Below are 14,332 nucleotides of genomic sequence, written 5' to 3'. Positions count from 1 at the left end.
AATTTAAGACTTGATCTGCTACCAACCAACTTCTGGAGTCACTAAAACAGTCACATAGTCATTTTGGAATAGCTTTATGGATTTCCTCACAAAAAAGGCAAAAAAATTAGATTCCAGATTGGCCACATATCAGTTTCTCCTTTGAACTCAATTTATGAGCTATTTAACTGAGGTTACCATAACAGGCATTGTGGAAAGTATTTGTTGGATGAGAACATCATGAATAAGTTGGATCCCATTCTGCCAGAAACTGCTCCAGTTATTGCATCTATAAACCTTTTGTTCCATCTGTACTTAAAACAGCACTCACTGAACCACTTCACAAGAGATGGCCAATTGTTTTCCAGTAATCTATAATATCTTTTTTTATCTATGGCTTTGCAAACTCAAAGAGGATCTTGGCTCAAATGACTTTGATGTTGATGGTCGTTGACCCACTTAGATTTCAGCACATCGCTGTAAAACATACCTGGTCTCTATTATCTTCTCACTAACCTAACAATTTTCAAACTTGTGGACTGATTTCCTGTCATTTTCAGTATCCATTTTTCAGATGATGTACTACTTTAAATTCAGACAAGTTACTTCAACCAGCTTTAATAAATGCCTGATAAAAGGAGGTTTTCTTGACAAGACATTCTTCAAATCAGCAGCAGGTAAATCAAGGTTTTTTTGAATGGAACACCACAACAGTTTCTATTCTGGCTCTTCGTGTTATATTAATGTATCAAATCTGTGAAATATGTTTTCTACTAAACAGCATTGGAAAACGTAAATCTTAAGACCCTTCAGGGCCATGTATTATAGTCAAAAATGTGCTGCCAGGATGCAGGTTCAAAAGCAAGGCCTCATCAGCCATTAGTCTTTATTATTATACCAATACTGTACCAAGCTCCACTGTACAGTGTTATGCAAAAGTGTGGGCACCCTTGGCCTTGCCCTTTTTAAATTTAATTGAATCATTTTTCATTTTAAAACAATAAAGAGAAGGTAGAAAAAAACAGAATGGATTCTGAATGGATTTATAGACAACAGAGAATGTTGAGCAGTACCAGAGTGTGTCTGACAACTCCGGCAGGTCTGACCATAACAGCCTAGTTAAATGGAGAGAGCCAGAAGGTAACACAGACACGGAAGCACCCTGAAACGCTAGCGTCCATCTGCTCCACCGTCCACAAACCTGAGTGATCAGATACAAGCAGCGAGACGACAGCTCCAGCATCTCAGTGTGCTACAATTCCGTGTGTCCGCAAACCCCGGGACCTGCAACCTTTATCTAAAGGGAAACATTAATTACCAAAAGTCAAACTAAACAGATGAGTTTTCAGCTTAGATTTAAAGATTGAGACTGAGTCTGAGTCCTGAACATTATCTGGAAGGTTATTCCAGAGTTGGGGGGCTTTATAAGAAAAGGCTCTTCCCCCTGCTGATGTTTTCTGAATTTTGGAAACTACTAAGGAGCCAGCACCCTGAGATCTTAGTATTCTTGATGGTTCATAATATGTAATAAGATCTCGCAGGTACTCAGGAGTGAGGTTATGTTGGTCTTTGTATGTTAATAGAAGAATTTTTTTGTCAATACGGAATTTAACTGGGAGCCAATGAAGTGCTGATAGAACTGGACTGATATGGTCATATTTTCTAGTTTTAGTAAGGACCCTAGCTGCAGCATTTTGAACTAGTTGAAGTTAATAAAAGCGTGTACTAGCTTTTCTGCATCCATCTGGTTCCAGTTCTTTCTTGGTTTCTGCCACTCTCGGTCTCTGCCTTGACTCCGACTCGACTACTAAAAGTCTCTGTCTCAGGGCCCTATTTTAGCAATCTTAGACGTTCTGTCAACTGATTTGATTTGGGGCGTGTCAGTGTGTCTTTACTATCGCAATGACAGGAAAAGTGTGCATTGCATGGCTTGAAACAAAAGGCAAAAGCTCTGTTGGCCCTCACTATGGGTTTCTTCACTGCTACGTGTCCATAATAAATAAAAAAAATGTGCGTAACGGGGGGGGGGTGCTTTTTGGGCACGCACCAGTGTTGACAATTCACTGCCAAGATAGCGATGAATGTCTGACTGTTGACGTCTGCCTAGCTTGTTTCTCATTTTGAGAATGCGCCCATTGCCGCAGATATATTTGCAAGCTCCGTTTTCAATTTAAACCATGCAGACGAAAGGCATTACTGTTGGCGGGGTGTAAGATAGCAATGAGCATCACGTAAATTACGACCCTTAGTCTTGACTTGAACTCGGTCTCTGAATACAAGTCTGAATACAACACTAATCTCAACTATTGAATGGGTTGCGATCCACTGCAGGATGCTGATGGAATTTCCCCCTCCCAGTTCACCATTTCTTAACCCAATGGAGAAGTTCTACTCTGCATGGAAGTGGACGGTTTACAATCGCCAGCCACATACTTAGATGACCCTGCTGGCTGCCATGGATGCAGCATGTGAGGATAGCAGATGCCTGCAGAGGCTGGATAAGACACTCCAAAATATTCTTTCCACACTGCATTGCAAGGGATATATTCGTTGTGATGTGGATGAGAATATGTGGCCCGACAGACAGGAATGTCAGGAGGTGTAGAAAGACTGCATTGTCATTCCCCCTACAGAGCTACATTTGCAGTTCTGTCTAAGTGATGTTTCCTTTGTTTACACTTTTGATTTTGTTATTTTTAACTCTAGAGTGTTGCGAAACAGTGATGTCTTTCCTTTCCGTTTTATACAAATTACAGTACAAACCATGAAAACATGAATTTTGTGTGAATCCTGTCCCATCTCATGCAGTCAGTCTCCTACATACAGTAATGTGTAACTTTATACTGTGGAAATTGAAATTTGTCACACAGAAAAAAAAGTACAGACATTTTCATTTTCTATAAATGTAATCAATGACATAATTATATCATTACATAATAGCCATTAGAAAACACATGGACCAAGAAAAATATTTAAAGGTGCATGTATTTGTCACTGTACAGTGTACACTGTACAGCGAAATGTGTCCTCCGCATTTAACCCAACTGGTAGTGAACACACACTCACACACACACATGTGTTAGGGGCAGTGAGTACACACACACACCCAGAGCGGTGGGCAGCCAACTCCAGCACCCGGGGAGCAGAGAGGGTAAAGGGCCTTGCTCAAGGCCCCAACAGTGGCAGCTTGCCGAGCCCGGGAATCGAACCCACAACCCTGTTATCGATATCCCGGCGCATTTGCCAAGCCCATTTTAATAGTCTTTACAATAAATCATTAAACAAACCAATAAACACATTTAGTATGGGATATGAGGGCTTTAAACAGCTGTATTCATTGCAGAGCACGTTTGTGTTGAATTTAAGGTCAAACAGTTTTAATCAAGTTTAAATCTGGACTCTAATCAGCCCAAAACCATTAAAAAAACATTTTATTTTGGCCCTTGTTTTGGCGAAACTGTTTACTGACATATTCACAATATGGCTAAACGTTTTTATGTTCTTGTTTGTAATTAATGACACAAGGACATGTTATTCTGATGACACTGATGTGTTCATTAACATAAATAATTCCATTAGGGAGAGAAATTTAACATTTTTGGAGCAATTGAGCAAGTTACAGACTTTTATAGGTAATCCATTGTGTGGTGCTAGTTTGGTGATAATTTAGATATGAATGTCATCTTTGTCAATACAGACATGTGAGAATGTGAAAAATTACCTTTTTTGTAATTTGTTCAAAAACATGTACTTGGTAGATAATCGAGGTTTATGAGGTTTACAGCTCTGAGTATTTGTAATATAGTACTACATTAGGGCCACAAAAAGACCATGCAACACATGAACCTGCTAAAGAAAACTAAATAGTTTCTCTGTGAGAAGAGATTGTTTAGAGCTGGTCTATAGGAGTTTGGATGAGATTGTCTGGATGTATAATGTACATGGTACAGTATCCTTTGAGCTGCGAACAAGACCAAGTTGTCGAAGATTGTGAATATGGCTGGGGAAATTATACATAAACCACAGAAAGGTACAGGTAGAAGTAGGAAGAAAGCCCAGCAAACTGGATCCTACTCCTCCTCTGTTTGTTGATCTGCTCCCTTCTGGGAAGAATTATAGGGTACCTCGGGTCGCAATAAATATTTTTAAGAATTCATTTATTTTTGTCATGAACTTTTAAGTCACTTATTGATTTGATGAAAATGTAGTTGCACTGTAATTACTCTGATACCTGGGGGATTCAAAGGGGGTGTGCTCTTAAGTGTGTATTTGTGTGTTGTGTTTGTCTTTCTATGTGCATTTTTCTGCTTTTTAATTATGACTTTTATATTGTACAACCTAATGAAGCCAAAGACAAATTTCCAGATATGGATAATAACGTTTTCCTACATTATTTTATTCTATTCTATTAAAAATACAAGGTTGATCTTTAGGAAATTGCATTTTCTTATTTATCATGTATATAAGAACACACACATTTATAGGTTTAAGCTTTGGAAACACAAATGTTTCTCTTCAAGCACTGCAGATGCACCCGCTAATAGAATGACTCTATGAGCATACAGTAGAACCACTGACCTACCTTGATTACTAATGTTGGCTTTGTGGAATCCTTTGTGCAACTGTTTTTAAAGCTGAAATAGAAACAATAGGAATTGACCATGTTTGATGTTTTTAAACTTTTGCATGATGATCAAAACACACTACACTGTGGACTCCTGAGTGGTGCAACCATCTAAGCATTTGCCTTATCTACTGTAGCTAGGGCAATGGCTAGGAGTCCAAGAGAGCATTATTGAGCTTGCTCTGTAATAACCTTTCCAGTTCCTCAGTCACTTAACTGAATGTCAGTCAACATGAGCAACTATTCTCAGTTATGCCGTAATACCAACATGGTAACAGCATGTTAGTGTGCTGTGTTTTGGTTGTATCAGGCGCCTCAAAACATATAATTTCATTATTAAATGTACATAACTGATATATTATGGTAATTATTTATTATTTATAGTAATTAATTATGGTAATGCTAGTGAGACAAAACACATGCTCACAGATGTAAAACAACAAATCAGTTTTGTTATTAAAGGTGTCAAAACAAATATAGGTCAAAACTGCCCTGGGCAAACCCCCTTTTCAGACATGACCCCCTCAAATAGACATGACCATAAACACATCTGTAAAAGCATGGTGATAACATACACACCATGCACATGAGCACTTCAAAATTCAGCAAGAACTAAGTAGAGCTGAAAGGGCTGCATATACAGAACAATGAACACCTGGCAACTATAAGAAGAGGGGTGGGGCTAGATACTGATAACACTTGGATAGAATAAGGAAGGTAGGGAAAGAAAGAAGAGCAAAAAAGTATCAGAGGATGTGAGAACCAAAACTGTGGAACTATAATACCAAGTCCATCTCTAGAGACCGTATGGTTTCTATGTCCACTGTGCACAACATCATTGAGGAGTTTGTGAACTACCAGTGAACTACCACACCATGTGGGAGACTGGGATTCAGTTCCCGGTCTAGGTGGCTATGCTGCGCTACACCAATAAGAGTCCTTGGGCAGGACTCCTATCACTTTGTTGGCCCACCTCTGTAATATGAGTAACCTTGTAAGTCACTCTGGATAAGGGCGTCAGCTAAATGCCATAAATGTAAATGTAAGTTTACAGTCCATGGCACTAGATATAGACGAAAGAGAAAAACATATGGAAATTTGCAACAAAGATTTGTTTGAATGGTGGCTAAAGAACCTCAATTGACTTCCAAACAAACTACAGTAGCGTTAGCTTTCACTATCCGTCATCATTTGAATAAAGGAGCCCCTAGTATAACTCAAGTTGCCACAGATACATACATAAGCCCGAACTTACCTGAGGCAGTCACAATTCTTCTGGGAGAATGTCCTACGGATAGATAAAACCAAAACAGAGCTTTTTGGTGAAGCACATCATTGTACAATTTACAGAAAAATAAGACTTTCAAAGACAAAATAGGGTCCATACTGTCAAACATGGTGGAGGTTCAAAGATGTTTTGGTGTTGTTTTGCTGCTTCTGACACTGTATACCTTTATATGGCAATATAAACTCTGAAAGCCACCATGGAGTTTGAAGCAGAAATAGATTTACTTAGTCAAGATATTTAAATTGTTCTTCATGTTATTCCTTCTTTCTTCTCTGTCTCTGTTCTTTATTAAGTACTAATTATGTAAAGCTGCTTTGTGACGACAACAGTTGTAAAAAGCGCTATACAAATAAATTTGACTTGACTTGACTTGACTTGTTTGATTGGTTTATTGCAAATTTGTAAATTTTGCAGATAAACCTGATTTGAAATAGGGTTTGAATAATTTGAAACTCCGCAACAGCAACTGTAGTATGCTTGCTATTTAAAACAATTAATTCACTTTCGGGAAAAAGGGGGGCCTATGAAAAGTGATCAGGTTTTGAGGGACCAAAAGATTCACAAACTACTCCTAATAATGCATAGATTGTCCATAAAATAAGAATTAGTATTCTATTATGATAATTAGTACTGTATGTTATTTCTAGGTCAAAGGTAGCACAAATTAGAAATAGAAATAGTCATATCACACACAAATTATATCAAGAAGGGAAGGGATTGTTGTACAGAATGTTGGATAGAGGGATTATTAGCGAGAGCCCATGTAGTCCTTGTGACAAAGAAGGACAGCCCCCTATAATTTTGTGTGGATTGTCACCTGATGTTGAGAAAACGCATTGCTGGGACTGGCAAGGTATTACTGGCAATTTATTAAGGACTTTGCAAAGAGGGCAGGGAAACTGAACCAGCTATTTTGGGGAACATGCCATGAACCAGCCCCAGGTAATCGAGGGAAATTGAGGCAGGGGAAGCACAGGAGGAAGCCTTCCAGGCATGAAAAGATTGCTTGAAGTGGGCACTAGTGCAGGTATATACAGACTTTCAAATACCTTTGTCTTGTACACAGATGCTAGTAAAGAAGGACTAGGGAGGATCCCGGCAGATGTAAGATGGCTCAAAGAGAGTTCTTGCATCTGCCAGCAGAAGCCTTTGATCAGCCAAAGGAAATGATGAGAATTATATTTCCTTTAAACTGGAACTATTGGCCTTAATGAAGACCATAGTAGAAACACCATATTTGGTGTTTACAGAGATAGCAACCATCTAGCCTATCTGCAGACCACAAACATGTGAGAAATGAAGTATTGCCCAAATTGGTAGCAAACCCTGATCTTAATTTATCATGTAGTGAAGCCAGTGAGGTCAGATGGAGAAGAACGAGGACTTACAAGGTTACTCATATTACAGAGATGGGCCGATGTAGTGAACTCTTATTGGTGTAGTGCAGCATAGTCACCCAGACCGGGAATCAAACCCCAGTCTCCCACATGGTGTGGTAGCTCACTGGCAGGTACTTGTGTTATCTGTTGCATCACATCAACTACGTGACAGGTAGCATGTGATATTTTTATATATGTGTGCTCTGACTGTTTGCCTATAGGTAGAACAGGGGTAAATGCAAGTGGGGGTAGGCCAGTTATTAGATGAGCTAATGGTCTGACACCGATTGTCTGCTGATGAGCTAACATTGGTATAGATATTTGTACTGGGGTGATACTACTAGGCTATGTATATCACTGCTGTTCAATGAAAAACATGTATCTACATTATTGTCAGTTTTTAGTTTTCTCCATGGTTTGAACCCTAACTGCTTTGTAGACTGTGTAAATAATTATGGATGAACAGACCAATGGAAATGCCCTATATTACTTGGAATAAACTCTTATTTTAAATTAACCTCTATTCTTCAGCATATGATGGTTTTTAAAATAATATACAATACAGTAATACTGTAATGCAAATGGGTATAATTACATTTTAACAGATATTTCAGATAGTCTCCTTCTCACAAAATGTATTCGTATTTATAATCACAGTGTTTAACTAGGTTCTTTATTACATTTAGCTGTATAAGTAAAACACATTTGCTTTTAGATTTCATCTCCCTCCCAATTCATAGTAAATCAAAGACTTTATAATAGACTTTATAACACTTAGATCAGGTGAAATAAATCTTAAAGAGTAGCGTGGGTGACAACTGCTATACAGCACAATCTACTGTATGTTTTAAATGTGCTAAGCTGGTTTCTATATTCAAGTGTTTAAAAAAAAAACAGTGTATGTTAACTTAAGAAATATGAAGCATCTCACTGCTTTTTCTGCACAAAAAACAGCTCCTTACACTCACTCTGTGGTGCTAAATAAGTTAATAAATTGGTTATCCTTGCCTTCATAATCAGTTGCCCACATTAAGATCTGTGATCAGCTGTTTTACAGCAGATTAGTATACACACAGGTTTTGCTCTGGACTTAGTCTAAGTAATAACCTGAACAGAATGTGAAAGGCCTATTAAACTAGTTAGCTACATCACTGGTCATTTCTATGGAAGTCTATCATTACAGCTCTCCTGTACCAGTACCTGTACCATATGCCCTGACCTTAGGGCCACTGTAGAAGAAACACTGACATGGAGGAACGGTAAACACAGCCAGTCCTTTAGCCTTTGCTGTAACTGAACTGGAAATGCTGAAAGGGTCAGCTGGAAACACTGACAGAGTAAACTGCAATTGTGTAGAATAAGTTTTATTCTCAAAAAAAAAACAAAAACATATTTCAGGCATGAGACAAGTTTTCATCATTGCACAGAACTGTGCACAGAAGCAATCACTATGTGCTAGGCATCATGTCAGTGTATATCACTGGCTAGATTTGATGTAGTCCTTTTTTTTTATCTAGCCAATTATATGTCCTGACAGGACAGTTATAGCCTGGTTATAGGCTGGTTATAGCCTACCCCACCACAGGCAGCTCAGCTAGCATACTATTTTATTATAGGAAGAAACAGCCAGATAGGTGTATGCTCACTGTAAAGATTCCTTTTAGAAAGTTCTCACAAAGATTGAAGGGATCTTGACCCCGGCTAAAGTTAACTATCACACATGACCCTTTACATCCAGCCCGCTGTGACTAATTTCCTTTTCACACTGCATCACAGTAACTTCAAGGGAGTGCGCTTCTAATGATCCATAGTGATCGCTGCAATTTCTACCACCAACACCTCCTGCACTGGATCTGGAGGCTGGACCACATCTTCTTATCTTAAGAAGACTCTTTAGGTGGAGCAACTGCAACAACATACCCTACAGGCAGCCAGATAGGTGTATGCTCATTGTAAAGATACCTTTCAGAAAGTTCTTGGCCCTGGCTAAAGTGGCTATTTATTTATTTTTTATAAGCTACACTTAATAAAATCTGCTTCAATGGGTTCTTTTGAGAGATGCCACAGAAGAACCAGCTCTGATTTCAAACCACTTGTTTTGTAAAAGAGATGTGTGTGTTTGTGTGTGTGTGTGTGTGTGTGTGTGTGAAGAATCTTAGAAATGTTTAAAGAAGTGGATGTAAGGGTCGTTTACCATTTTAAAGGTTCTTCTTGCTCACATCTCTTCTACATAAACGGTCCTTTACGGACGCCTGCGATGGACTGGCGCCCTGTCCGGAGGTCATTCTTGCCTTGTGCCCAATTGTTCGGATGAGAACAGGGATGGGTATGGATGGATGGATGGTTCTTTATGGAATCGCTCAAAGAACCCTTTGTAGCACCTTTATTTTCAGAGTGTTTTGTGTCTCTTCTATGTGTTAAAAGAAATGTAAAACATAGTCAAATGCTGTCTGTGTACGTGTCTGACCGCTCATCGTCCTCATCGTCCTTTGTCCCCTATTTGTCTCGTACTGCATCGTACGTAATAACCCCGAGGACACGCAGCTACAGCTAATGTCACTACAAACACACACTTCACAGCTCGGTGTCAGTTAAGCTCCGCTCGAACAGTTAGGCTCGAAACCACACCGGGGCAGTAAGCACTGAGGGAAAGGTGCCAAACGAGAGGGAGGAGTTCCAAGTCGCTAAAGGGGTTTCCGGGCGCGCCGAGTGTGGTTCACATCTTCAACCTCAGCGCGCGCAGGGATGGGGAGAGGGGCATGACCGGAGACGAGGGAGAGCCACATTGGGAACATAGCGCATCAGTTCGCTCGCAGATTACATCGTATAGGAGCCCACGGGAGTACGGGAGGTCACGCGTGTGACGCGCAAGTGTGCGTGTGTCTCGGGCTCCGTCTTTGTGTCTCTCTCCGGACGCTGATAAGTATGGAAGACCCTCACTAGAGCCACCACGGAGAGATACACGTTCATCCCGAGCATGGCTGTGGACGGTAAGGTCGCCGACGGTCTGCTGTTGGTCTGGGATGATGCTAAAGTCATGCGTTCGTTTTAGCCCGTAGGTGAACTGACCCTGCATCTGTGTGCGCGCGGCAGAGCGCCCACACTCAGCCTGCTTTACTCTCTGGTGCTTAGGTGTAGTTCAGTGATGGATGTGAGGAATTGCTCGAGGTTTGCGGATTTGTTTTAAGACTGAAAGTTTGAAACCTGAAACCTGAAACCTCCTCGCGGTTTCACACACTTTACTCTGTTCTGTGCGCTCCACCAGCCGCTGTGCTTCACACCAGAGCGCGGCCAGGTGACAGAGCAGTTACTGCTGGCTTTCCTAACTACACTACACATCACTGAAGGTGTCAAGCTCGCTCTGGTTTTGCTCTTATAGTGCCTCTCTAATCGATTTAATACTATTTAAATTTACTATTGTTATTTTACCTACTTTTGGAAATAATTATTGTGTCAGAATTATAGTTTATCATTGCTGTCTCACAAAAACCTTAGTAGTATCTCCACAATGGTAACTTTACAGCGCGAAGAGAAACCTTCTGGACTCGAAATATATATATATATTACATTTACATTTAAGGCATTTATCCAACACGACTTATAAAAGTGCTTTTACCCAAGAAAAACCTCAGCTAGTTTGAATAGACTAATAATTCAAACATACCTCTAATATATATATATATATATATATATATATATATATATATATATATACGTGTGTGTGTGTGTGTATCATAAAGTCGTGACACAAGGTAAAGAACAACTGCCAGAAAAAAATGGAGAGCAGGTTTTTGTGTGACAGTGAGGTGATATCTGATTATTCTTGAGAAATGATGTGCACAATTTTGTGACCCGAATAGATTTATTCGAAAGATTACTGTTCTTCTGTGTAATGTGGTAATAAAGAAATGGCAGTTGCTTCTATAGATAGATAGATTCATAGGTGACTTTATAAAAAATGCATAATGTGGATAAGATGTCTTTGTAAAGGTTAATTAAATAATTACACACAACCATTTGCTTATTAAGTTATTAATTCAGTTAATTAGGCAGCTTCATATAACCTTTATCCCAACATTTTTGCTTTATGACCTTTCCATCTCTACTGCTGTCAGAACACGAATGAGTGTGTAACACCCGATTGAGACTGAGTTTAATATCAAAGGCACCTTGATTATACAAGTTTATTTATTGCACTCGAATCAAATTAAATATGCATGTTTGTTTCATTAATTTACATAATCTACATTAATAGCACCAATTTATTCGTTTTACACAAGGATACTTCCTCAAGTAGCAAATAAAGGGACTTTTAGGTGCCCTGTTTACATTCCATTAACCCTTAGCAATTGTGCATGGGTAAATTCTACTTTAAAAAATGATGGGTTAAAAATAACTCAATTTGGGTCACTTTCACAACCCAACATTACATAGTAGAACACGTGCTGGGCTGAACCCATTGCTGGGTTATATGAATTATCCAACATGCTGGGTCCTGAGAGGCACCCAAATCTATGGATGCTTTGACCCAGCACTATTTTTTACTTATTTTAACTTTAGATAATATTTTCCTTTTCTTAAAACCATAAGTATTTATTAGAAATACAGTCAAATAATGACAAACTGTCCAATTAAATAAAATCATTATTAATATTTCTGCTTCTTCTCAGCTTGCCGCAGATAAAAAAGAGAAGATAATCTTTTACAGACACACAACAAAACAGATGCAGAAACAATCTGCCCTCAGAAACAATATCTTACCCAAATAATGCATCAAATACGATGTTCATATGTATTTTTTTACCATCAAATTGACTACCAACTACCAACGACCCTTCAAGACAGTGACCACGTCATGGCAAGCTGTCCTTAGCTCAGAAAAATACAATTTATAATATTGTGTCTACCTAAATAATAGATCTATAATTCATTATATAATTACAAAAAAAAAATACATTGCTAAGGTTCGCTTAGTGAGTAATAAACTGTTTGACTGACACTCTCCTCATGTGCTGTTTATTGTTTTAACTAATGTCATCAGATGTTTTTGGAGTGTCGAGTCGCAGAACTTTGGAGATATCCTCCCTTTTTAAGACCTTTAGACGACTGACTCTGAATACAGCATTAAAGTAAGTGATAAAAGCAACACATTAAAACATAGGGTACAAGGCATTGCACTCATATTTTGTAATATACAGAGATATTAATGCATTCTCTTCACTGGCCTCCTGTAGCTGCTGCCCGCATCAGATTCAAAACCCTGACGCTGGTCTACAAAGCCAAGAATGGGCCAGTCCCTCCATACTTGATAGCAATGGTCAAAAGCCAATCAGTACAGAGAGCCCTTTGAGCTTTAGGTACGGCACGGCTTGACCCGCCATCCCTTAAGATCCACGGCAGACAAGCAACCAGCCTTTTTTCTGTCCTGGCAGCGAAGTAGTGGAACGAACTTCCCCTGGGTGTCCGAACAGTCGCTCGCTGTATTCAGGCATAGACTGTAATATGGTCTCCATACTGACTTTTGTATTTAGTAGTATCTAAGCTTAGAGGCATATTTTCAATCCTAATCTATACAAACTACCAAGGGTATTTTTCTGAGTAAACAGTGAAGCACTTATGTAAGTGGCTCTGGAGAAGAGCATCTGCTAAATGCCTTAAATGTAAATGTAAATATGGACACTCATTCAGACCCATGCACACATTTGTGTTTTTGTAGCATGCTTTGGAGAAAAGAAAGAATGTGTGTATGTGAGTGCGTATGTGTGTATTTTTGTGATCTAATACATTTTTTGGTTACTTTGCTCATAGTGAAATGTCTTGTGGCAGCGGGTGCAGTTGTCTACAAATCTAAAGAACATTCAGTCTGTCTGCTTTTACCTGATGTTTTAAGCTTGGCCAAGTAATCAGTTCTAGTAGCTGTTTCTTCATAGTCATTGTGTCTTTCCAGTTCCTGTAAATGAGTAATTAACTCCATGCTCATTTCTTTTTTTTTTTCTTGGCTGATGTTTCATGGTGTTTTCAGAGTAGCCTTATTTGATATGTCTTGCTTATTTCCCTCTCATTAAAACACAGTGTGAGCTTTGGTGCTTCGTACACAGTCCATGCTCACAATAACCTTTGGATAAGAAGTAGTAGCTCGTTTGGACCGACTAATGGCCTGCTGCTCTTACACAAATCCTGACCTTAAAGACATTCTCCACCATTTTTAACCTAAACTCTATCTGCCACATCTGCATCGTATATTTAATGACCACTGACAATAATTTTGACACATTGACCTGTGCTTAAAAAAGAGCAGTGCGTAACTTGAAGCTGATTTGTAATAGGAGCCAATGGGCGGGTGCAGGATCAAGTGCTTTTTGACTTCTGTTGTCATTGTTATTGTCATTTCTACTCTTTTACTAGGTAGAAGGAAATTATCCTATTAAAATGATCGAGGATGGTAATCAGCTATATGCTGCACATGGAGATTAGGTTGTAAAATGCTGGAGTACTGCCTTAATAATTATGAAAAACCGCAGTAACTGCCATGTTTACACAGTGTATAAGAAAACAGGCTGAATGGCTTTAGTCAGTTGTTCACTGAAATGCTCTCCAATTTGTGCGTTGGAGCCACCATTTAGGACCCATGTGCGCTGTGGGTGGGGCCACAAAGGGCAGCAGAAAAGAGGAGTTCTAGATGAAAAAGAAAACAAGTCACTGTTTTTTCTTTGCAGCTCAAACAGGTCTTTGTTGTTTTTGGTCATGTATTTGCGAGCACCAGTGGAGTGGCTGAGTGGCCATTTGGTGGCCTGCCCAAAAGGTGGCTTAGAAGCGCTTTTGAAATGTGATCCCCGCTCCTGTACCGCAGCTGGGTGTGTGTGTGTGTGTGTTTGTGTGTGTGTGTGTGTGTGTGTAGGCAAGCATCACTATGTACTCACAGGCTTTGCATCCACCTTAAAGCCTTGATCCCTTTAGCCCTTCATCCTTTCAGCATTAGCTCTCTCCAGCACACAATGGCTAGTGCTGATGATCTAAAAGGGATATGCATGTGTGTTTGTCTGTCTGTTGCATACTTTTGCC

At 39.3% G+C, this 14,332-nt stretch overlaps 1 protein-coding gene across 1 annotated transcript in view; it reads left to right on the top strand.

Annotated features, from left to right (window-relative positions):
* The first annotated feature begins 10,026 nt into the window (after positions 1 to 10,026).
* Positions 10,027 to 14,332, top strand: part of samd10b (sterile alpha motif domain containing 10b) — a 91,878-nt gene continuing 87,572 nt past the window's right edge. Inside the window, exon 1 of the mRNA XM_072697093.1 lies at positions 10,027 to 10,260. Coding sequence (XP_072553194.1) covers positions 10,248 to 10,260 — 13 coding nt within the window. The 5' untranslated portion in view covers positions 10,027 to 10,247. The remainder of the gene's footprint in view (positions 10,261 to 14,332) is intronic.

Source organism: Salminus brasiliensis, chromosome 14, assembly GCF_030463535.1.
Source record: "Salminus brasiliensis chromosome 14, fSalBra1.hap2, whole genome shotgun sequence".
NCBI classification, from domain to species: Eukaryota; Metazoa; Chordata; class Actinopteri; order Characiformes; family Bryconidae; genus Salminus; species Salminus brasiliensis.
Note: the sequence above shows the minus strand (reverse complement) of the source record. Positions and strands in the feature narration are given on the sequence as shown.